Source organism: Phoenix dactylifera, chromosome 12 (genome assembly GCF_051530095.1).
Source record: "Phoenix dactylifera cultivar Ajwa chromosome 12, Ajwa_hap1_PhDact_Kaust_v1.1, whole genome shotgun sequence".
In the NCBI taxonomy this organism is placed as follows: domain Eukaryota; kingdom Viridiplantae; phylum Streptophyta; class Magnoliopsida; order Arecales; family Arecaceae; genus Phoenix; species Phoenix dactylifera.
Window position 1 is genome coordinate 8,862,051 of NC_143201.1, and position 24,460 is coordinate 8,886,510.

At 38.6% G+C, this 24,460-nt stretch overlaps 1 protein-coding gene across 3 annotated transcripts in view; it reads right to left on the reverse strand.

The window, feature by feature from the left end:
- Positions 1-848: 848 nt before the first annotated feature.
- FK (Ergosterol biosynthesis ERG4/ERG24 family) overlaps positions 849-24,460 on the reverse strand; it is a 42,265-nt gene continuing 18,653 nt past the window's right edge. For all 3 annotated transcript variants that reach the window (XM_008778344.6, XM_008778345.6, XM_088708248.2), the window contains 10 exons: positions 19,752-19,808; positions 18,219-18,310; positions 15,109-15,156; positions 9,270-9,390; positions 9,139-9,185; positions 4,003-4,084; positions 3,000-3,076; positions 2,751-2,870; positions 1,366-1,440; positions 849-1,291 (listed from right to left, as the gene is read on the reverse strand). In XM_008778344.6, the coding sequence (XP_008776566.4) occupies positions 1,138-1,291; positions 1,366-1,440; positions 2,751-2,870; positions 3,000-3,076; positions 4,003-4,084; positions 9,139-9,185; positions 9,270-9,390; positions 15,109-15,156; positions 18,219-18,310; positions 19,752-19,808 (873 nt within the window). In that variant the 3' untranslated portion in view covers positions 849-1,137. The remainder of the gene's footprint in view (positions 1,292-1,365; positions 1,441-2,750; positions 2,871-2,999; positions 3,077-4,002; positions 4,085-9,138; positions 9,186-9,269; positions 9,391-15,108; positions 15,157-18,218; positions 18,311-19,751; positions 19,809-24,460) is intronic.

Consider the following 24,460-nt stretch of genomic DNA (forward strand, 5'->3'; position numbering starts at 1 on the left):
GACTTATCATATTTGGCTGGATAGGAATGCTGGTCTATTTGAGGATAGGAGGTGGTCCTCGAGGATGATGGTGGATCGAGCTGTGCTACATGCAGGGGAGATCATCGCGGCTACTGCTTGGTTCACTTCTGGAATGGCTAGGAACATCTGGGGTACTCTTTCCGCTGCTATAGCGCCTAGGTTCGCTCTTGTTTCTTGGGTACCCTACCCCTTGGTCATCTCAAGGTGAATTTTGATGGTAGTCGGTCGGTGGATGGTGTCTCTGGAGGTGTGGAATTTGTGATCAGAGACGGAGGGGCAGATTGATAGCCGCTGGTGGCCGTTGCATACCAGGGCTTACCGTTGTTGGAGCAGAGCTGCGGGCTGCTTGAGAGGGCTTATCCTACGCAAGAAGAGTCATCGGCGCCGTCCGGATGCATCTCGAGGGAGACTCTTCGATGGTGATCGATTGGATCCAGAGGGTGGACAGGTTCGGTGACGGTCATCCGTTCATCCGTGAGACTAGGAGACTGGTTCAGGAGATGGGTGATTCTCATGCTACACATGTGTACCGAAAGGCGAACAGAGCTGCTGACTGGGTCGCCTCATACGTCGCCCGGCATTCCGAAGAGTTTCTTTGGACATCAGCAGCTGATAGTCCCACTCCATTATTCTCTTTACTTTCTTTTGATATGGCTGGATGTACTCAAGTTAAAGTTATATGAACGGCTGTTTTCATCAAAAAAAAAAAAAAAGAGAAAAGAAAGACGTGAAAATCATTAGAAAAATCATTTTATACTACTATTCTATTTGTTAAACAATTCAAGTCGAAAACTAAAATGGAAGAAAGAACAAAGAGAAGTTTCCACTTGTAAAGGTTCAGAATTCTGGAATGGCATCGTATTATGTTGAAAATTAAAATGCAAATTCATAAGCAGACATTCGAGGCCACAAGGTGTCAGATTATATATTTGAAGAGCTCGAACAGAAGCAGCATCACAGATTAGAGAATTGAAATTCTTTTGCTTATTCTACGAGAACCCTAACAACTTGCAAGTATTCTGAAAGTATTCTGAAAACGACCATGGGTCATCTGGTGCAACTGTCTTCTGAAAGTATTCTGTTTGTTGAGCATGCACTAACAAAGAGCAAATACTTCTAATACACGAACGGTAGTATCCTCCATGGAACCAACTTGCAATATTCTGCCCAGACTTCCTTGTACTTCTGTGAACACCTTGCTTCGTCTCTCCTCTCCCTCCATATAAGTAGAATAAGAAGGTAGATAGGATAGAAGTACGGAATCACAGAACTGCAAGAGCCGTTAACTGTTACTTGAACTGCAACTATCAAGAACAATATGCAGATAGGGAGGGAGAAAATCACCTTGCCCCACAAGGCAAACTGAAAGAAAGTGCCAGCAGTAAATCTCCAAGGTAATTGCAATGTCTGGCAATACCCCTGCAAAAATGAATTAACACATTGAGAGTGACGTGTGAGACCATGTCTCCAGTTTTTAAAATCATATCTGGGTCCCAAGTGTCTAACAATATTAATATTTCTCATAGTTGCATCCACAATACTATAAACAATGTGGAAACATGGTTGAGTGCTGAATGCCTAATAGTTAGCCTCAATGAAGATGTCAAAAAAGTCATTGACTTATATTCAGTCAAGCTATTTTAAAAACCACACATTTTGCTTTCAAATGCTCAACTGCAAGGTTGACAAGTACTAGTCTGTTCATGGAAAAGCTATTTTTATAATCATTAACATACCATGTTAACTAAACCAACCCCAAATGCTTAAGCTAATATGGGAAGGATCAACAATGCATATTAGGCTTAACATCTATACTCACATATGGCCTGAACTACAAACCTGGAGAGATAACTGAGTCAAGACATACCGAAAACATGATAACAGAACCCAAATAATGAAATGAATAACTAAACTGGAAGGAATCAAACTCTTGACCTCCAGCAAACCTGAGTCCGACAATAGGTTAAGAAACAATAGAAGCAAGCAACGTGTGGCGGACTTATGTACTTCTCATTCGAATTTTAGAATATTTATAGTAAGTGTATATGAGCTTGTGAAGTTGGAGTTGGGATTTTATAACAATAAGATGGGGAGAAACTACCATGATCACAAAAATTCTGGTTATTGAGGTGTTCCAACTAAACTTGGTTAAAACAAATAAAATAATGCTTCAAATACCAAACTGTTTTATCTCTAATATGTTTTCTAATTTTCAAATATTAATTTATTGACAGGATCTAGAAAAAGAAAATTCAATGGGGTTCAGCACATTCAAACCTGTGATTATAAAATTTTGTACCGGCTAGTATGGGCCAGTACGAACCGGTCCGAGCTGCTTCCGGTACCTGATCCGGTACCAGAAGCTTTTCTTTGAAAAATCGGCTGGTACGACTGCCGTACCGCTCGGTACCGGTGACGTACCGGTGCGAATCGGCTGGTTCGCACTGGTACGTCAATTTTTTTTTCAAACTATAGCGCCGCTCGGTACGGGACCGGTACGGACCAGACCGGTCCGAGCTGCCACCGGTACGCCGACCGGTACTGGTACGACGGACCTTGATCCATATTATTTTCCTTTTTGTGGGATTTTATATTATTTATTTAAGATGGCGAATAACTATTACATGATTTTAACTATTAAAACATTTTGTTGGTAATGAACACTAAAAACAGTTGAGATAGCATTTATATCTTTAAAAATCTATTGCAATAATGTTTCGAGAATTTACCAGTAACCGGAAGCAAGCAACTTTCCTCCAATAACTACTGGTTGTTTACCCCATATGTGAGCTTTAGGGTTCTTCTTAAAAACATGTTTCTGCTTGTTGGCTCCCCTGAATACTCGATAACTGCATGATTCATAGGAAAGCTGATCAAAACATGAGCATACTTATAAAAGGAACTAGCACTCGAGACATAAGTGTTAACCCAAAAAGGGCATCAGATTTTTTAATTATAATGAAACAATATAATTTTACCCAATAATAAAAGTCAAGCAATTGGCTACCGCTGCAACCTTTGGTAGCTCCACTTTGTTTTTCAAAAGCCACCAACCCTGGACCAAAATATAGACAGAATAAATAAAATGAGAAATTTCAGTTAAAATTAAGCAAATTTTCAAACAGACTCAAGTTTAAGATGTTCCAAAAGGTTGGAAGTTCATAGACAGAAGTTGTCGCCTAGCTACACAGCAAGAGATGCTAACGGTCCTCAATGATGGGCATTATGGGCTTCATGCACAGAAGTTTGTTATGGATCTTTCAGTTTATCTTCAATGCATGGGCAGTGACGTTAAAAGACACATGATATGAAAGAAGTATCAAAGGAGCACATGTTTCTGAAAATCAATGCATTGGGAATGATGTGATATGAGGAAATTCTATAATCAGAGAAAAAATTAACTTTTCAAGATGAGAGAAAAATGAGTAGAAGTCCCGAAGGGTTTTGGGTCTGTTGAAGTTTCCAACATTCAAAGAACATCATAGGTATTATACATGGCTACATGATTTAATATAAAGAGGGGAGTGTGGAGGGGTTCCTTAGAGGATGAAAGTCTAGCTATCAGGGTCGATGGAAAACCTAAATCCAAAGCATTGTTTTTAAAAACCACTGAAAACTAGGACAGTATGACTGGTATCATACCATTCTACTGTCAAGCCGGCAACATTATCGGCACCCAGATACCAACACAGCTGTACCCGTACGTACCAATCTCACCGGTCTGTACCAATGTACACTGACATACCATAATGGTTGTACCAATCAGTACCGATGGTTTTTCAATTTTTCAGAATATGTTAGTTTTAGTACATACAAACAGTACCAGTACAGTACCCATACTGCACCTTTCTGATGGAAAAACGGCATGGGGTTCGATACTAGTATTTAAGAACTTGATTCAAAGATTATCGTCAAGTGAACTTTCTGCAAAAAATGTTATAAGGGCATGGAGATGTCATGGACAAGTTAAAATTAACTTGCCTGAATACTAAATGTGAAAGGGATGAAAACTAGATCTCCAAAGACCAGCATAAAGCCCAACCTTTCTGCAATAATGTCCCACCTATTAATTATAACCAAATTTATGCCGATTAGTTTCATAAATCAGATTACATTACAGATAAATCATAAGGAAAGGCAACAGCAAAGCAGCATTTATGCTATAATGAATGAAAGTACGAAATCATAGCCACACAGGATTAACTTTTAAAGATTATGATAGTGTGGTATTGCACATCAGCAAGTGATTGCATAACAGGCCCAAGGAAATGGCACAGAAGCACATTACCTCCGCAATTTTACATAAACGAGATAGTTTGACCTAAAGCTTGCAACTAGATACGGAAAATACATCAAGCTGAGTATGTTAAATTACACATTCCTTTAAATTCCCTAAATGCAGATCATTAAAAAAATAATGGAAAGAATATTAACATTGTTTTTATACTAGAAAACATCTCTTTCTAAGCTAAACCTCTAAACTTTCAGCGTAGAGTCAATTATGGAAGAATTGTTTTCTAAAGCCTTGAACAAATCAAAACTAGGTCAACATAATAAAATATAACATATATTTTTAAGAGAAAAAATAAAACTATATGCATGCACTCATAAATTATGAAAACAGGGAAATAATCAATCTCTTTGTTGTTCAAAGTGGCACAGGAACAGGTGTCGGAAGGTATCTCTGAAATGGTTTTGATGGCCTAATCTAGCAATCTTGCTTGTGATACTCACATGAGAAATTACAAAAGAGATATAATGTGTTCCTGCTATGTTCCTTCTCACAAACAATTTAACAAAATTCTAGCATAGCCACCAAAAGACTTCATCCATTAATTTGCTGCCAGACTCATCTTCTTTATTTTGGAGTCATAAACCTTTTCAAAATTATTGTTTACAAATGTTCCTCCTATTTGTATAATTATACTAAAACGGTGTCGTCTATATGCAGCATATTACCCGAATCCCCGGTTCTAGTACGAGAGTGGAATTGGTATAGATGATAAGCTTCTCAATGCTCTGTGTAATGTTATTTACAAGATGGAGCCTGATCCAGAAATCGCTGCGTCATGTATAGAAGAGGTAACTATGATTTAGCAGCATGTGTAAGTATATCAGATTTTCTATTATTAACATAGTACAACACGCTTCTTTTTCACCAACCAAATTATTTAGAGAGGGTAGCTATAGCTTTGGACGGCGACCAGCTGTCATGAGCAAGACAACTATAAATCCAGGTACAATACAAATCAGCAAGATATTTTTGCAGCTGAATTATCTTCAACTATGAGGTTGTCATATATGTAATTATCTTCAATATTTTTGCAGCTGAATGGCAGATTCATTTTGGCGGATCCACGAAAAATCTTAAGCAAATAGCTATTCGGATCCTCTTAAAAACGGTCTCCTTGAGTGACTGTAAGCACAACTGGTCTACTTTTGCCCTCATCCACAGCAAACAAAGGAATCGTTTGATACAAAAGCGCCTCAACGACTTAGTTTATGTGCACTACAATCTGCAGTTGAGGCTAAAATGCATTCAAAAGAAAGTGGAGCTCAAGTATGCAGATTCCATCTATAGAATTTTCACAGATGATGACGATGATCCTATGCTCGGCTGGCTTGTGAGCCAGCAACAGAAGCCCGAGCTTGACGAGCTCGGATCGCCTTGACGACCAGCCAGCTTGACGCAAAACGGGGGTGGGTGCTGCTGGATTTTTGGTGAATGATGGTTGAAATTGGTTGGACCAAAAGCTAATTTGGGTTAGGACGTGGAAGGAAAGAATTAGGCCTGCAATTTAGATCTGAAACCTAAAAAAATTTGATAATTAGGGCGTCAAAGGATTAGGGCTATTGCGTCAAGAAAGTGGGCGGATGGAAGGATCAATGGAAGGTGCTGCGGTTTGGGTAATATATGATAACTACGGGCTGAATAAAAGAGTCTCACCTCTATCCTAAACCCAATGATTTTCCGGCGTCTCACCGAGGAAAAAAAACTTTTGGAGTCTCACCAAAGGAGGAAGAAGCCTCACGCCTCTCAATCTCAAGAGCAATTGAAAACCAAAATTAATTATGAATTTTATTCTTCAACCTCCCCTTCATATAGAGTAAGAGGTTGAAAAGATAAGGACTCTTACAACCAGAATTTTAGGACTCCAACTAAATATGGACTATATTAAATCAAATTAATCATTTGACGAAATCAGCTAACGAAACCAGCTGACGAAATCAACTAACAAAATTTACTAAACCAACTAAGAAATCCAAATAACTAGGACTCTTTAAAGACACATGCACTAAGAGTCCAAATCAGCTAGAACTCTTTCAAACGACACATGGACTCAATGAACAAAACTCCAAATAATCTAGAACTCCTTATGGCGCATGGAAGAGAGTCCAAATCAACTAGGACTCTTCCCCAAATGCAACATGGACCAAATAGACAACTCCTAATCACTTTGACATTAGAGAGAATCTAGGACAACTCGACTTTGACCAAGTCAAAGACTCCACATCATGCTTTGATCTTCATGTCATCTAATTGCCACTTGGCACTCAATTACATGGACTCAATAATCAAACACAAATCAGCAAATTACAAACCCAAATTAAGGACCCAATGTAACTAGGTGTTGAAAATATTGGACCCATTATGTTTCGGGCACACCCAAGCGACGATCCAAACACGACGTGATGACTCGGGCTCCTGCTCCTGCATCAATTCTTTCCGATTGAGAAAAACTCGACTCCGTCGAGTTATGGCTGAAGAGCTCATGCAAATCTGAATTCTGGTGCGGAATCTCCTCTATCTTCAGCCATGTATAATCTGAAAGGGGTCGGTTCTTCCACTTCACTAAGAATTTCTGTTATCCTTCCTGGTGTGCCATAATATAAAACTCCTCCGATCGAAGAACCTGAAGATCTTGTTAAAAGTGTTGCTTGTACTCCTCTCAGCTTTGACTAAAAATCGGATTATTTACCTCGAAATCTAATGGCATCTCTTCTGAAATTTCAGAACCAACCGATGCTAATACGGTTCCATCTTCATGGCTGATCTCCGCTGAATTTTTTGAACTGTCTTTCTTAGGCAATTCTCTTGGAGTTACCTCAGAAAAATTATCTAAAAAAGATTCAAATTCAGATGAGATCACCCCCAAAATTTTATCTTCCATGCTGGCTTCCTCCTTGTCCTCAATCTTAGCGAGTCTAGGGAGAACTTCAGAGGAAGGAGAAGAAATCTCAGCGGTAGGGACATCATCAGATGGTGCTGCTGAATTTTCAGAATCAATGTCAAGATCTTCAAATATTTGCTGATCTTTAGTCGGACAAATATCAGCAAAGTGCTCTCGGCCACCGCACTTGGAGCAATCGAGTTTGCCTCTTCTTTGCGGCATGGGACTCACTATTTTTTTGCTGAATTTTGTTGTTCCTCTCTCCAAATATGTACCCCTATTTGCAGAAATTTCAGATCTTATGAATGAAGAAATAGCTCAAGTGCCTTTGTTGCTGTGTTGCTGTGGTTTGACATGACTACGACGTCGTAATTCTGTCTCCACAACATCCATCTTTCATGCTAAGGCAGCCATTTGATTTTGAACTTCATACATCAGATCTTGTAATCGTTTAATATTGTAGGGATAGTATTGATCGACATAGTAGGGACCATAATAGTAGGGACGACTTCGTCTCACTCATGTGGATCGATTTGCTCTGATACCAATTGACGCGGAACGAGGATGGGTGCTAAAGTTCGCCGTACCGGTACCGAACCCCGTACCGGTGTCGCACTAGTATGGGCGTACCGAATGTCGGTACGGTATGATATGCAGTATGCCAGGCGTACCGACATTGGCGTACCGATACCGGTACCCATCGGTACGGGTACGATATGCCCGGTACCGGGCAGTACCGACCGGTACAGCATACCATGGGTGCTACTGAACTTTTGGTGGATGATGGCTGAAATTGGTTAGACCCAAAGCTAATTTAGGTTAGGACGTGAGAGGAAGAGATTAGGCCTGCGATTTAGATCTGAAACCTAAAGAACTTTGTGGTGATTAGGGCGTCAAAAGATTAGGGCTATTGCGTGAAGAAGGTGGGCGGATAGACGAAGGATCAATAGAAGGTGCTGCGGTTTGGGTAGTATATGATAATTATAGGCTGAATAGAAGAGTCTCACTTCTATCCTAAACCCAATCTCACCTAGAAAGAAAACCTTTGGAGTCTCACCAAAGAAGGAAAAAGAAGCCTCATGTCTCTCAATCTTAAGAGCAAGTAAAAACCAAAATTAATTCTGAATTTTATTCTTCAACCTTCCCTTTATATAGAGTAAGAGGTTGGAAAGATAAGGACTCTTACAACCAGAATTTTAGGACTCCAACTAAACATGGACTCTTTTAAATCAAATCAATGATTTGACGAAATCAACTAACGAAATCAACTAACAAAATCTACTAAACCGACTAAGACTCCCAAATAACTAGGACTCTTTAAAGACACATGCACTAAGAGTCCAAATCAGCTAGGACTCTTGGTCCACTCTATAAAGGATGGAAGTAGTTCACTTTCGGGCTATAACTTCCAGCATGCTCATAAAAGCTAACCAAGTGGTCAATTGGTTATCCAGAATTATGGTGACGGTGGATGACTTGTACGTTTGGTATCCTACAATGAATAGGGCGTTTGAGTCATAGACAGAGACACTCAGGAGAGCAGACTTTGTACAAGCATTTTATTTAGGATAATCTAACGCCATTTGAGCTATTTAACAAGAGAATTACTATCGGGTCCTTATTGTTGTAAGTAAATAGAATGTAGCAAAAGAAATATATAGGTTAACCATTAGCTTGGGAAACTAATGCCACATATTTTGTATTAAAGAGAAAGTATCATACTTATGTAATAATTGGATGAAAAGGAAGAGAATTTTGTGTTACTATAAACCACCAATCCTAATATGGTTGCTAATTGCCGTGAGAAAACGATGTAGGGTGTGAAGAGTAAAAAGTTAAAATAGATGAAAAAAAACCAACAACCTCTTGATAAGTTGTGGTGATAGTAGCACTGAGAAACTAAATCAGATTCTTTTGCTTGTGGAGAAGTAAAAGATGTACTTACGTGGAGGTCATGAATTCCTCATAGAAGAAGTAGTCTGTAATATACAACTGCAGGAAAAAAGTAAGAAATAAATATCAGTAACTTCTAATTTTAGAAGCACCAATAGATTTAAAAATTAGATAGCACAATACCGCACAAAAAAGGTGGTAAAGGATGACTGAAAGGTTTGCAGTGCCAGTTTGATAGCTCTTCGCCAATAAAGAGAGATTGATTAATAACCATCCCATCATTCCAGCTCTGACAAAAAAGAATCTAGAAAAGGAGTAGGGTTCAAAATCCATTCGAAGAATATATAACATAACTGATAGTTACCTGTTACTATAAGTAGGCAGCATAACCTATATTTTCTCCATAATTTGCTAGCATGGAGAAAGAGAGGAGGGGTAAGCCAGAACACAATTTAGCTAACAATCTTCAATAGAGACTTTGGTATAATCAAGAATGGTAATATCCAAAATTCTGACAATTGTCACAATATCATAAAGGCATGTAACCACATTAATGGACAACAGAAGTTTCTCATCAGCAGTAAGTTCCATGTTAAGTTTTTCTACATTTAGGAAGTTGTGTTGATTTAAATAAGCAGCATACAGTTAATGCTCGAATGAAATAACAGGCTTGACCAGGATTCAATGCACTGGGACTCAAAGCCTGTCTCAAGCCTATGGTGGTGCAACAGCACAGTGAAAAAGTGCTTTCGTTGTTGTGGAATAAGAAACCTTCGTATCTTAATGCATGTATTTAATTTATTCGGAGCTATTAGAGCGGGATCCACTTTTTGGGGAATATGAGTCGAAGCAATAACAAGAATATTTCTAGTGGAACATCTTTCACAGGTCAAGCTAGCTGAACTAAACCCACCTGGTTAACAATTATCCCATTCCCAACTCATTCACATAATTGATTGGTAGATTGAGCACAAAGGTTGATGTTGTATCTGAATTCTATGGGCCAGACCCATTTTTTACTTACTCCTGACATATGCTCCATTTGGTAGAGCTTTTTGGCCCTCGAAAAAGTGCTTCTTCCAGGCCGAAAGCCCTTTTAGGTGATTTTGATGTGTTTGATAAAAAGTTTGAAATAATTTTCTATCCATGGTCTACCGTACTATCTCATACAACCTGGTATAGGGCATACTATACAATTCCAGATAGGAACCAGAACGAAACTCAAGTTTGGGTTAGTACAGATATTGCCCCATACCAAGGTGTTACGCCCCGTACCGAGGCGTGTATCGATCCATACCGAGGTGTGTATCGACCCATATCGAGATATACAAAGATAAAAACCAAAAAAAATGGTTAGAGAGTTGTTACGACACGAAGTGTGTACCGTACAATACCGAACCAGTAAGGTACTAGTATAATACCCAGTACCAAGATTGCGGATCTTATTTCTACCTCTATAAAACATGAAAAAAGTTTGTTGAGGCAAAGCTACACTTTGGAGCTTTTGGGCAAAACTCTACTTGAGATGCACCGAGAAGATATGTTCCTTTTAAAGAAAATTCCATGAAGATGAAAATAACCATGCTAACGGTTTTTGATAGTACAATATAATAACTATATAGTATACTATAATATGATATCATTTACTATAATACAATATAATAACAATATAATACAATATAATAATATGATATATAAAAGTATAGTATTATTCTAATAGTATAATAATATATTATAAGATTGTTATAAAAAGGTACAGTATTGTTAGAATAATATAATATATTATAAGATATAATAAAATAAAGAGAAAATTACTTAAACACCCCTCAAGCATAGGCCAGTTTCACTCTATGCCTCACGATTTTAAAAAGTTTCAAAATGGTCCCTAAAGTTTAATAAATGGTTTAAAGTGGTCCCAAGCCCCATCTGGTGCCCAACATCATAAGTCCATCAAGTTGGACAATTTTGCCCTTACCTTTGTTAACTATTTTCTTTTTGAGGATTTTTCAAAAAAAAGCCCCAATCCTTCCACTCTAACCCCTCCACTCCACTTTACCCCCTCCATTCTACTCTTCCCACTCCAAAACACTCCCCAATGCTTCCGTTCAACGCATTCCCCATCAAATGTTGTGCCTCTCCATCAACTATTGTGCCTTCCCATCAACCATTGTGCTTCCCCATCTACTGGCCCCCTCTTTTTTCCTCTATGCCTCCCCATCCACCATGCCTCACTGTCTGTTGTTCCTCCCCTCCACTTTGCCTCCCCTTCACCGTGCCTCTCCTTCGCTCTGCCCTTCCTCTGTGAACCGTCTGGCTCCTTCTCAAGCCTCCACAAAAGATTGAATTCAAAAGTTAGGAAGCTAAGCTTTTGTCCTTAATTTCTCTATTTTGGAATACAATGTATCTTCTATTTAAGGTTGTTGTTCTAGGCAGTGCAGAAAGGCTCTTAGTACTGCTCTCTATGATCAGATTATTGAGAAAATGTATTCCTTTAATTGATTCAAAGAATAGGATATAACTAGGATCCCTATCTGATTAAATAAATGTTTGAAAGAGCTGCCACAGGGGCTGCTGCTGCAGAGGCTAAAGATTATCTTAGATTATTAGATTCTCTCATTAAGAGCATAAACAAACATGGTTAGATTGTCCCTATGCTGCAGTGCTCTTAGGATGTGCTGCAATTGGCACTTTGAAACTTGGATGTACTGAACCTTTTAACCATGTTAATACTCGAAACTATTGTGTTCCACAGTGGTGAAACTGGAACTATTTTGCTAGCTCAAATTAGTATTGCGATGTTGCACCATAACAGGTGAATTTGATTGTATTTGACAATGTTGTGCTGGCCGAAATTAGTTGTAATTGAGATTGGAGTGGTATAATATTTTTAACCTTGTTGTAATTGACATCGGAATGTTTTGATGTGTGATTTCACTCTTTATCAGGTTTCAGTCCATAGTTGTACAGGCTGCAAAGAAAATATGCAGTGGTACACAGGGAACTCATTGACACTTTTCTGAACTTGAGGGGGGGAGTAAGTGGAACCATTGGAAAACTTTAAGGAGGTGATGTGCATCAACATTATAAACTCCAGGGAGTGCAAGTGTAACCAATGAAAACTTGAGGTGGTGTAAGTGACACACTTACAAACTTTAATTTAGCCAAACTGCATTGCATTACACAATTACCGCATGAAGTCCATTGGCCTCCTTGTAATAGTGATGAATTTGGTAAATTGGTGTGGAGACTAGACACATTTTACTTGATAGGAGCTTTGTAAAATATGCTTCCATTTTCTTTGTAAATGTATAATTTAATTGCTTCAATATGTTATTCCAATATTTATCAGGTTTCAGTCCATAGTTGTGCGGAGTGCAAAGAAAATAAGTAATCATATACGAGCTACTTATTGACATTTACTAAACTTGAGAGGGTGTAAATGGAACTAATGTCAACTTGAGAGGGTGTAAGTAACACAAGTAAAAAGTTTAATTTACCCAAAATACATTGCATGTAACGATTACCAGTACATGACTTCCATTGACGGACTTCTCTTGAAAAACAAGACAACGTCAACCCTTTACAGAGAACTTTCTAACCCTCTTCACCCATTATAGAGAACTTCCTATCCCTCTAACCCATTAAAGTGAACTTCCTAACCCTCTAATCCATTACAAGGAACTTCTGAAACTACCTTCTCCTATAGCATGATGCTAGCCGAGAGCCAACAAACACCCAGCCATCAACCATGAGCCAAGCACACAACAGTTGAGACATTTCTTGTTAGCTTTGTGAATCTGGAGCTCAATCTCAAGCTTCTTGTTGCATTGGAAAAGCCTATTGATGATCCCCTTCTCATGTGCAGAAGTGGGAGGATCATGCCATAAGAAATACCCACCTCCTATTCAATTATAATGGCAAGGATTGAATGAGCTTCAAGCTTGACTTCGAGCTCAGAAGTGGGGGCATCCATGGAAGCTCAAAGGGGAGATAAGCTTACCTCATACAATGAACATCCATAGAAGCACCGACTGGATTTGTCAACATCCATGATGTCCTATAAGCCCTTCTTCCGAAATAGCAAAACCAAACCAAAAAGAAAGAGGTACCTGATACATGGCTTGAAGAGGAATCATGCATTGGGCTTGATTGGCTTGGTTGCATGAAGAAGAGGTACATCAGCCTAAGCCAAACCTAACTCCCCCTCTTGGTGCCAAATAAATAACACCCATTGGGAGTCCACCAACATAAGGGTAATTCAGCCCTAAAAGGCTCATATGACCATTACATGATGAAATCCCGTGAGCCCAGATAAACGGAGATGGGCGACGACAGCACTTTGAACCACTTACTAAACTTCAAGGACCAGTTTGCAAGTTTTTAAAATCAAGAACAGAGTGGAACTGACCCAAACTTTGGTGTTTAAGTAATTTTTCCTATAATAAATTATAATAACATATTATCATACAATAATATTATTGTAATAGAATATATTATAATAATTTATTATATTATATAATTTTATTATAATATTATATTAAAATAATAATATTGTAATAAAATAATATTGTATTTTTATATAAATTTATTGTTTGTTAGTATTTAGATTAAAATATCAAAATAAATAATTTATAAATTAAGAACACTTTAAGATAATAGTTTTTGATAGTACATATAATTAGACAATTGAAAGCACTATTCAATTTCCTTTATTGCCATTTTCTGACACTAAAAGTATTTTCTCAATTTGGCTACCAAAAAGATGTTAAACTTCTTGAGGAAATAAGGACTTTAGATATGTAGTTATTAAATAGCAAATAGCTTTTTATCAAAAGCTCTACTAGTAAAAGATCTAGTACCTAAAGCAATGCTAAATGAGGCCATAATCTAGCATATAGGATTATTCTAGTCAATTCTAATTTTGTCCTAACCAGAGGCAACCCAATTTGGACAACTCGTTCTAGGTCTATGCTCTCATAACCTATCATCAAATCCAGATATTAAGCATGCATCAACTTATATTAGATAAGGGCCATTGCAATGGTGAAAGGCTTGGGCTGATTAGGCAATGCCATGGGTACAAGTCCTGGGGCAGCCACTTTGTACCAAAAAAAAAAAGCTCAAAAGTTAAGTCTGTCCCTAATCCACTCTCCCAAAATCCCAGATTGCTGAGATCATAACTAAGTAATGGACCTTCTTGTCAGCTTATTTTCAGATAGTCTAAAGCAAGATTCGTCGTCTCGGTACCGGACCCCGTTCCGGTGTCACATTAGCACAGTATTGGTACAGTACAATATGAAATATTTTTTTTGGTACGCCACCTGTATCGGGTACCGGTACCGAACTAGTACGGTACACCCTGAATCGTCCGGTTCAGTCCAGTACGGCATACCATAGTTTAAAGTTTATGGGCCAACTCTAACTTTTTTAGCTAATTTTGTGGAGTTATAGTTGAGCTAGTTCTGACAATTTGGTCAAGTTCAAATCAGATTAAACTTATGATAGGCCAGGTTGGCATGCAAGGAAGTTTCAAAATACATATTGAATAGGATAGGAAAAAACATTTTCAATCTGTTGCTGGCATACATTTCCTGGAAAAGATTGTGTTCATGGTGCTCCAAATAAAGTCAGATTTAAGTCAAACCTAAGGTGCCAGCTTATCAACCTGGTAGTCCTTGGTAGTTGGACCAAATGACTTGGGATCGAATTTTATCTTCGCCGGGTCTTGGGGGGTTAAGGGTGGTTGGTGAAGGGCCACACATAGGCAAATAAAATTCTTGGCTACAAAGTCACATGAATATTTAAGAGAAAAACCATAACATATTTATAATTATCATCATGGTAGAGAAGTTCCAATATTCCAATTGAAAATTAGGAAATAGGACTAGGTATAGCAAAGAATCACCCATAAGTACTAAAAATGCCATAATATATTTATGATCATAATGCATGATAAGGAGTTTCCATTTTCCAGTAGACAATAAGAAATAAGATTAGGCAAAGAAAAGAATGATTGACATACTTGAGGTCAATTCCCATAAAATGGGGATTGAGTTGTACGCCAAACCACCTACATCCCACAATTTTTAGATATCCAAGTTAATGACATCTTATATATCATAGAATAAGAGTAAACAACAAACATGCAATAACAATTATTGGGATTTTTGGGCTTGACAAGTAGCAAGAAACCAATAAAAATCAGGATGAAGAAAAGGAGACATAAAAACTCATATGATAATCCACTATTTTTATACAATGCTCATCATCTCAGAAAGCTTTCGAGGTATTATAACGAATAGGTTCATCATCGCAGAAAGCAATTGAGGTATTATAAAGAACAGCATTCTTATTTAAGGCACGGTTAATAAATCATCATTAATTCATTATTTATGTCTTTTAAGTCCACTAAACGCTATTGTTGTTAAGAATCCCCATGATCCAGAAATAATGCAGTTAAAAATTGAAGTTCTACGCTCTTTAATCCTCCTTTCATTTTGGGGACAGAAAATAGAGCATGATCACCTTAGCCCTTAATGCATCAAAGCCATCCTAGTCATTGCCCATGTGACAATTTTCTCTGTCATGGTAACTCCTTCCCCTTACCTTTTCACTCTCAACCATCTACAGGAATCTTAGACATTTCTGTCAGCTTGTCTACATAACATTGTTGCAAAAGGCAGACATTTTGTGATGCAATAACAAATCATCTGTTCCCTAAAATCACAATGTTACTGGATAGTGTTGCAGTTTCATCATGTGTTTATTCCACAAAATTGACAGCATGATTGAAATTGTCAAACTAAATTAGGCAAGATTCACTAGGGGGGTATGCCAAAAAGATGATGGTAAAGGATGGCAAGAATGGAAGTGAACAAGAAACAATATTAATGAAGATGACGGGCAGAGGGAACATGTAGCAAGCATAGAAGTAGCATATTTAGGAGCTTACACCACTAGGCCTATCAATGATTCAAGTCTAACACAACTCATCCTGACCTGACCCATTACCCAATTTTACCTGAATTCAACCCAATCAGGAATTTGCTTCCTCTCCTCTTCTGTCATTTTGAGACCCTAAACGTCATTGCTTCCTCCTCCCCGATATCATAAACCACTCCCCCACTCCCAATGGATCCCATGGCTCTATTGCAGCGACCATAAAGAGAATAGCCATGGCGATGGCTGGCAGCAACAACACCATTGGCCCCCTTCCAAACTGGCCGCAGCCGGCACTCCCATCTCTGCCACCAAGATCCACAATGAGTTCAGCTACCATGACTTCGATGTTACCCGCACCAACAATAACTTTGCCAAGCCTGTTCCGCCATCAACAAAATCGATGAGGTCTCCATCATCAACAACACCGCCATCGTCCTTTAGTTGCTTTGGCCTTAGGGCAGCAAAGAAGAGGGAGGCAGTCATGGGGAGAAGAGAGCATCGGAATAGGTGATTGATTGAGGGTTTTGCTCAAGAATGCACAAAAACAACTTTAGGTCAGGTTATTGGTTTAGGTCGGGCAGGACCATGTTCTGGGTTGGGTTGGTTCTTGACCTAACCCATTGGCAGGCCTAAGTAGAACGGATGATGCAATAAGAATTGTCAATGCTGGAAAAATGGGCTTGGGATTGAACTGCTACACAACAAAGGAAAGCATATATACCCTGATTGTTGTATTTTAAGAAAACTATCAGTTGGAAATTTGAGGGAATTTGGTTTCAAACAGCCTCAATAGTAGCTACCTTAATCGGCTGAACACAAGCAGGTAGACTGGTTCCTACACTAAAAGTACCTAATAATTTATATAATTTGTATATAGATATTGTAACTCATATTTGCACATCTACATCAATATATTAGATCATGAACACACACACACACACACACACGTCTGCATATGTATATGCATGTACATATAGGAAGCTAAGCAAAAACCATTAAGATATTGACACATGATTATCTATTTGCATGATAATTATGGAAACTTTTCTAAATTACTCAAGTCTCCATTTTCTTTAATTCTCCATGAAATAACTCAGTCCAAACAGCAGTGTATTAAGCAAAGCAAGGATTAGCATGTGTATACTCTTCCATCTGATAGATACATTTCCACTGACAACACCATGTAGGTTCGTTTCAATTAAAGAAGGAAACAGTAGATACTTTTCATTAGTTATTAAATAAATATAGCAAATATAGCAAAAAGATATGAATCTGGTTATAATAACAAAGAAATAGTACATAATTATGAAGAACATTTTTTTCAAGCTCATTAAAAGAACACTGCAAAAAGGACTGGCTTAAAAACATCATAGCTTGGGATGCATGTAGAAAGTAGGAACCTTAATGGGGTTGCCCAAGCACCTAGGTTAGCTGCCTTTGACAACATTACCACCTTTGACAATATTATTTCGCTGTCCCTTTATTAGTAATAAAGAAGAATACCTGCACTGACTATTTTTTGGCCCTTAATAGCATTCTGATGTAGTCTTCTTTTCCTCCCCATGTGGCCTTTTCTGATGTGGTCTTATTTTCATGTTTATTAATGTTAGGTTGAGAAGCTGGATTTAACAAATATAAGATGCAACTAGCATATAGGCATTGCAGACTATCAATATCCACCATAACATAATCCAACAAAAAGCGGCATAAAATGGGCTAAAAATTATTGGTTTTACCTTTCTACTCAGCACACTTTTTGAGATCAGCTGTGGCTTATTATAATTTTTATAGTAAAACCAATTACAAAATTCATTCAAACTTCAACACACCAGGGAATCAAAAGAAAATCTATATGCTCATAGCAAGGTTTGCCGCACCGGACATACCGTACTGGTACCGAACCAGTACACAGTATCGTACCATACCGACACTAGATATGCCTTGTTGTCTCGTACAGTACCCCACACCAACATTGTAATAGGATGGTACTGGCACGGGGTCCAATACCGAGATAGCAAACCTTGCTCAATAGCAATAAGAATATTTTTCACTGCAGAAACATATCATTGGAAGGAACTAATATCAGCTTTTCTTATTTAAAGAACAAGACACATCTGTAAGAAAGTTCTCCCATGAATTTGTAACTATAAGAATTTTAGATAACGAAGATAAACAATATCTCAGAAGTACCAGTCATGAATAAAGTTTCCTGTGACATGTGGTTTCAAAGAGGAACACTGACTACAGGACTTTAAGCCAGCAGCATACAGTACCAAACAAACCTGAAATGAATGAAGAACATTAAGAGATTAAGTACTAGCAATTATTTTTTCATCACTGACCTTCTACAAATCTCTTCCAAAGCATTAATTATTTTATAGGAAATATAGATAGAGCTCCAAACATTGAATAAATGCTTTTGAAATCAACATGTTTTGCATATCAGGATGGAATCATACAAGATACCAGCTTATGTGCTACTAGGAATATATGTAAACCAGTGAACAGCATAGAAGCTATGCTACTTTGACTCTTCATTTTTGATGATACATCACTGCTGGACATGAAAACAGCAATATTGCCAATAAAATCTTTGTTTTATCTCATCAAGATATTAGCATGTTAATGTTTTCTGAAATGTAACTATTAGGCTAGTCAGACACTTGAACATTACTAACTTCCACCAGACAGCCTTTTCCCTAGTGACATATAAATCTACAATTATAATAAGATCTAAAGCACCCAAGAATATGTATCTCTCTTGTATGAACAATGTTAACGAATTTACAGCTACTGACATCATAATGTACCACACTGCTTCGCATCTAGATGGGGACCTCTTATAAGCATCAAGCTTATCCCAGATGATTTAGCATCTGAGATTTGTTCCAAGAGTGCAACGTTCTATTGTTTTTACTTTAGAGTTATGGGGGATATTCTTGAAATATCCAAGGTGTATCTCTGGGTATCTTTAAATGACCTGTATGTGTCTGTACAAGCATGCCTACATGCAAAAAACAATGCAAACATGAATCATGAAGCTTAAAACCTTGGAATTTTTTCCAAATGTGAGAGCATCAAAAAAAGGAATTTTATTAATTGATACGAGCACAAACTTTTATTAGCATTCGTACCACAATGACATTGTTGTCCTCTCTGAAATTTAGGAAAATAAACACTCTCAGAATGCTGAAAAAATTGAAGCGCATGCAAGGAAACTGGTTATTCACTTGAAGCACACCAAGGAAACTGAAAATACATCACATTTACATTCTTTTGGCGAACCAGAAAAGATGCAAAACATTTGTTTTGTGTAAGAATATAAATGAAATAGTATGATGTGTAACAATATAAATTTAGATAACGACATGAGAATATTAATATGCTGTTTGTGTGGTGCTTGTACAATTGAGATTATGAAAAGCCAACAACCAACTCATAGGGCCAAATGGTATCTAGTGGTAGCAGCATGATTTTCCGCTTGCAATATATTTTAAGCTTTCATATTTAGTATACAATTGTGAAACTATAAGCACATAAATACTCCAATCCAGTAGAAAGAACCAGATATAAAACTTTTTCACAGCTTCCATGAAGATGAGCAGATGTCAGAGAGAAGCAAAATATGCCAGATCGTCGCATTGTATAGACATTACTACCAGATATCCAGATTAACAAATTTTCAAGCATAGTCATAAAATGATACTACATAAATAAACTTACAAAGAGGCTGAATATAAAGGTTGTTGACAGTAGCTCAACTCCTTTGTCTGCTATGACCTGTACTCAAGATCAAATAAAATTCAAATATTATCAGCGTGCATAAGTCACTTGTTGAAGTAGTCCAAGTTAAAGATCAGATATTCATAATGATGCACAGGCAATTTGGGCAAAAGAAAGTCTAAAATGAAGTTTTTGTATGTTTTGATTTCTAGTTACTAAGAGTCTTGTAATTAAGTCATTAGAAGAAGTCTAGATTTTCTATTTTCTAGAAATTTTTGTACTTAATTTTGGGCCTATTTTGATATGTCTTTGAGTCCTATTTTGAGTACGATTATCTATGGTGTGCCATATCATACTGAACCAAGCAATATAGAACGTACTGTATCCATACCAATTCGATACCGGTATACGATACGGGAGGCATATCGATACTCGGTACACTAAACTGGCCCTCATACTAGGTGTACCAACATAGCGACAAGGTGGCTCAAGTACAGGGCCCGGTAACAAGACGCCATACCTTCAGATTATCGTTTAAAGGTCCTACTTTGGGTCCTAGTATGATTATGAAAATTTTAAACTATTCAGAATTGTGTTTTGAAGATTTCACATGGTCCTAGTATTACAAACTTTATTATTTCAGGAAAGCTTTTATTAGCAAATTGTAAAGAAAAGTCCTTGTTCTTCTAGGAATTCTATTTTAGGAGTATAAAGGCAGTATACAGTTATAAATGGAAAGTTTCCTGTAACCGATTTCCATACTGCAGAGCTATATAAAAAGAAATTGCAGAACTTTTCTTCTCCTTCCAGTGTGTTTCTTTTTTTTGGTTTGTTTGGTTCTGTCTACTGCTTGTTCTTGCCTCTGGAACCTTACCACATTCCCTTCATGCAGGTTTTCTGCATTTATCTTCATGTTTCACATGTCATCTGAAATATCCAGAAAGCATGCTAATATCGTAGACCCATCGACAAAAACTTGTATATGCCAAAAGATCTGTAGTGGAGTGCTTCAGTGGCACTACAACATCGATAGGAATGCAGATCGGGATAAAAGACTGTAACAACATGAGGATTGGTGGGGATCTATTGAATAAAATACAGAAGAGATGAACACCGACTTTCTAGTTTAGAGAAGCGGGTGGACGAGTGCATCATTATCAGCCAAGTTTGAAGACTTTCTAAAGGTGAGTCTGGCATACCTTCTTAAGAAGAAGCTACTAATTTACAGCATCAAAAGAAGCAACCAGCTGTTCTTCCAATTTATAAACAGGATACAGAACAAGTTGATCATGGGACGCAAAGGAAGGGTTCTGAGTTCTGACACTCATGGAAGCGAACAATGGGTTCCAAGCACATGGGCAGCCGAAGACTTTTAGCCATAGATGGAACAGCAAACTTCTGTTAGGCGCAACCATAATTTTTGAGACATGTATAAGTCATTGAGCTCCGTGAGAAGCAATTGAATCTTTTGGCATGATGGAAAAAGGGGTTAAGTTGGACGTTCCAGAGTTTCATAGGAGGATGAATCCTAAGGTACTTTTAGATTAGCTATCAAGAATGGATAATTTCTTTTCTTGGCATTAATTAACTGAAGAGTAGAAGGTGCAGTATGCAAGAGAAAAATTAAAAGGGGCTGCTGATATGTGGTGGAACAGGGTCCAAGAAGCGAATAGAAGAAGCGGCAGAGGAGATAAGTCACAAAGGATACTATTGAAAGCATGGTTGGAGAAACTCTCCCAAACCGCCTGATTTGGGGCATCCCAAGCCATACTGGCGGCGGACCGGGATGGTTCTGGCGGCGAACTGGGACGGTTCCAGCAACGAAACCAAGACCAGCGACAGAGGGGGAGAAGGAAGACGAGGAAAAGAGAGAGAGGGGGGAGAAAGGGAGAGGAAAAGGAAGGAAGAGAGAGGCCGGCCGAGGAGCCACTACGCGGAGGAGGCAGAGGTCAGAGAGTCGTAGAGAAGGGGCTCCACATCCGGTCCCCTGTTTCGTTCAAAACAGGGGCCCGGAGGGGGCCCCTTTTATTTTTGCAAATTTTAGGTGAAAGTCAAGAAACCCATTATTTTTTTAAAAAAAACGGTGAAGTCGACAATGGGTTTGTCGACTTTCACTTAAAATTCGCAAAAATAAAAGAAGCCCCCTCTGGGACCCTATTTCGAAGAAAACAACGGGCCTGAGGCGAAGCCCCTCCTCTGCGGCTCCTCGGCCTCCGCCTCCTCCGCCCGGCAACTCTCCGGCCCTCCGCTGGCTCTCTGTCGGCCTCTTTCGTCCTCCCCCTTCTCTTTTTTTCTCTCTCCTGTTCTCCCTCTCTCCTATCTCTTATACTGTGTTGGATAGGGCCGGCATGACACGGCATGGCACGGCACAGGGTCGTATCGACTCGTTCTGCCGGGCAACTGGTCCAGGGCCCAGTACTAGCATAGCAAACGTTGATTGAAAAGATGATTTATCTAGATGGATTGCCATCCAAGCTTGTTCATCAAGTGTCACTAGCTTCAACAAGGACAAGACACGGTAAATGAGTGTATGGAAAATACTTTTGAACTCTGTATGAGTGGACTTATATGAAATTGGAGATGTCTTAGCTAAATAGCAAGACTTTGATTGGCAACATAACATGATATAGCTGGATTCAGGCTAGCTGTATTATTTTTGGATCTTTTATTTGGTACTATTTAGTGGTTGCCTAAAGCCCTAGTTTAAGTGGCTGGCATGTAGAAGTTCTAATTTATAGTAGAAAGCATAGAAATTTCAAACTGCATGCCATGTTTGTGTGCAATATGTATCTGGCGCAGCCGGATGTGGCAAAAGATCTTCAACCTTAGATGATGGTGTTTCTCTCTTTTTTTTTTTCTTTTCTCAAATGATGGCAGCTAGGGTTCTGATGAAAAGGATGGTAACTTGTGGGATTGAAGTAAGGGGATTTGAGGTTGGATTGAATAGATTCAATTGGGTGGCAGCGGCTAGAAAGGAAAAGGCTGAATTGATTGTGCGGCTGAATTGTTTGGATTTTGGGGTGGAAACTAAAGTCTAAATTATGTAGATGGTATCGTGAATGGAATAGGATCTAGTGTTGATGAAAACTACAGAGAACAAGAAAATTAAAGTAGAAATAAAAAGAATAACTATTGGACTAATGAAAGAGTCTCACCTCCAAAAGATCCAACCCGCTGAGAGGAAGGAGTCTCACCTTCTTCTCCAATTTTACTTGGAGTCTCACCAAGCACGTAGAGGATTCTCTCCCCACTGAAGAACACTTGAATACTCAGGAATTTCTCAAAAATTTCGTGCTTTATTGATTCATCATACCTCTCCTTTTATATGAAAAGGTTGGCAAAAGATAAACAGAATTTTAGGAACTCCTAACCTAATAAGGACTTGACTAAATCTTTAAATCTGAAGATAAACATCCTAAACCACGTGCCAACTAAGGGTTGGACAAGTGTCACCACTATATTGTGTGCGGGTTAGAGTTTAAAAGGATAACTCCAACCGCATAGCAATTCCTAGTCCAACTAGGATTAGTCCCCCTTGCCACATGGTTCTTCTCCTACTACCACTAGGACTTCTTTCGTGGGACACATGAAGCAATCCCACACAATCTAAAACCCTTTCAACGCTTGGGAATCAGCCTAATTAAGCGTTGAAGACCCTAATCAATTGTGAACTAATTTCACTTATTACAAGGACTCAATCTCACCACACTTGGACTCAATTTCACTCTCATGACTCAACCAAATCCCTCACGCCCAAAGGGCTAGGATCAAGACTCCACGCCTAACTGAGGAAGAAAACTTGCGGTTCAACAAAGAAGCACTTTTTCAAGTTGACAAAGCTTTTCTGATCTGAGGGTATGAAGCACTTGGCGAAGATGTTGCTGGTGTTCCACACGGCTGCGACTGAAAATCAATAATATCATCAAAATAAACAACTACAAAGCACCCAATGTACAATTACCGCACTTGATTCATGACTCGCATGAAGGTGCTTGGCGCATTAGAGAGACCAAAGGGCATAACCATCCATTCGAAGAGTCCATCCTTGGTCTTGAACGCTGTTTTTCACTCATCCCCATATCTGATTCTGATCAGGTGGTAGCCGCTTAGAAGGTCCAACTTCGAAAAGATGATGGCTCCATGCAACAAATCCAGCATGTCGTCAAGCTGCGGGATCGAAAAAGGTACTTCACTATAATCTTGTTGATTACCCTGCTGTCCACGCACATCCTCCATGAACCATCCTTCTTGGGAGTAAGTAGAGCCGAGACAGCACATGGGCTGAGGCTCTCTCAGATGAATCCCATGTCTAGCGGCTCCTGGACTTGGCACTGAAGTTCAACATGCTCTCTTGCATTCAGCCGGTATGCAGGGAGATTTGGCAAGCTTGATCCGGGCACCAAGTCGATGGCGTGCTGGATATCCCTCATTGGAGGAAGCTCCTTGGGGAGTTCCTCAGGGGTCACATCAGAAAACTCATCTAGGATGGTCTTGAAATCAACAGGCACAACTTTTTAAAATTTGGACTCAACATCCCTAGACACTAATGCATACATGATGCCCGATTCTTGGCTACACGCTTCAAACTTCCTCATGTTTAAAAGTTAAAACCCTTTGGATTATCAGATTTCCAGAGGTGAAACCATCAATCCTCAGAGGTTTTAATACAATTTTCTTATGGCCAACAAACAATGAATAACAATGGGTCC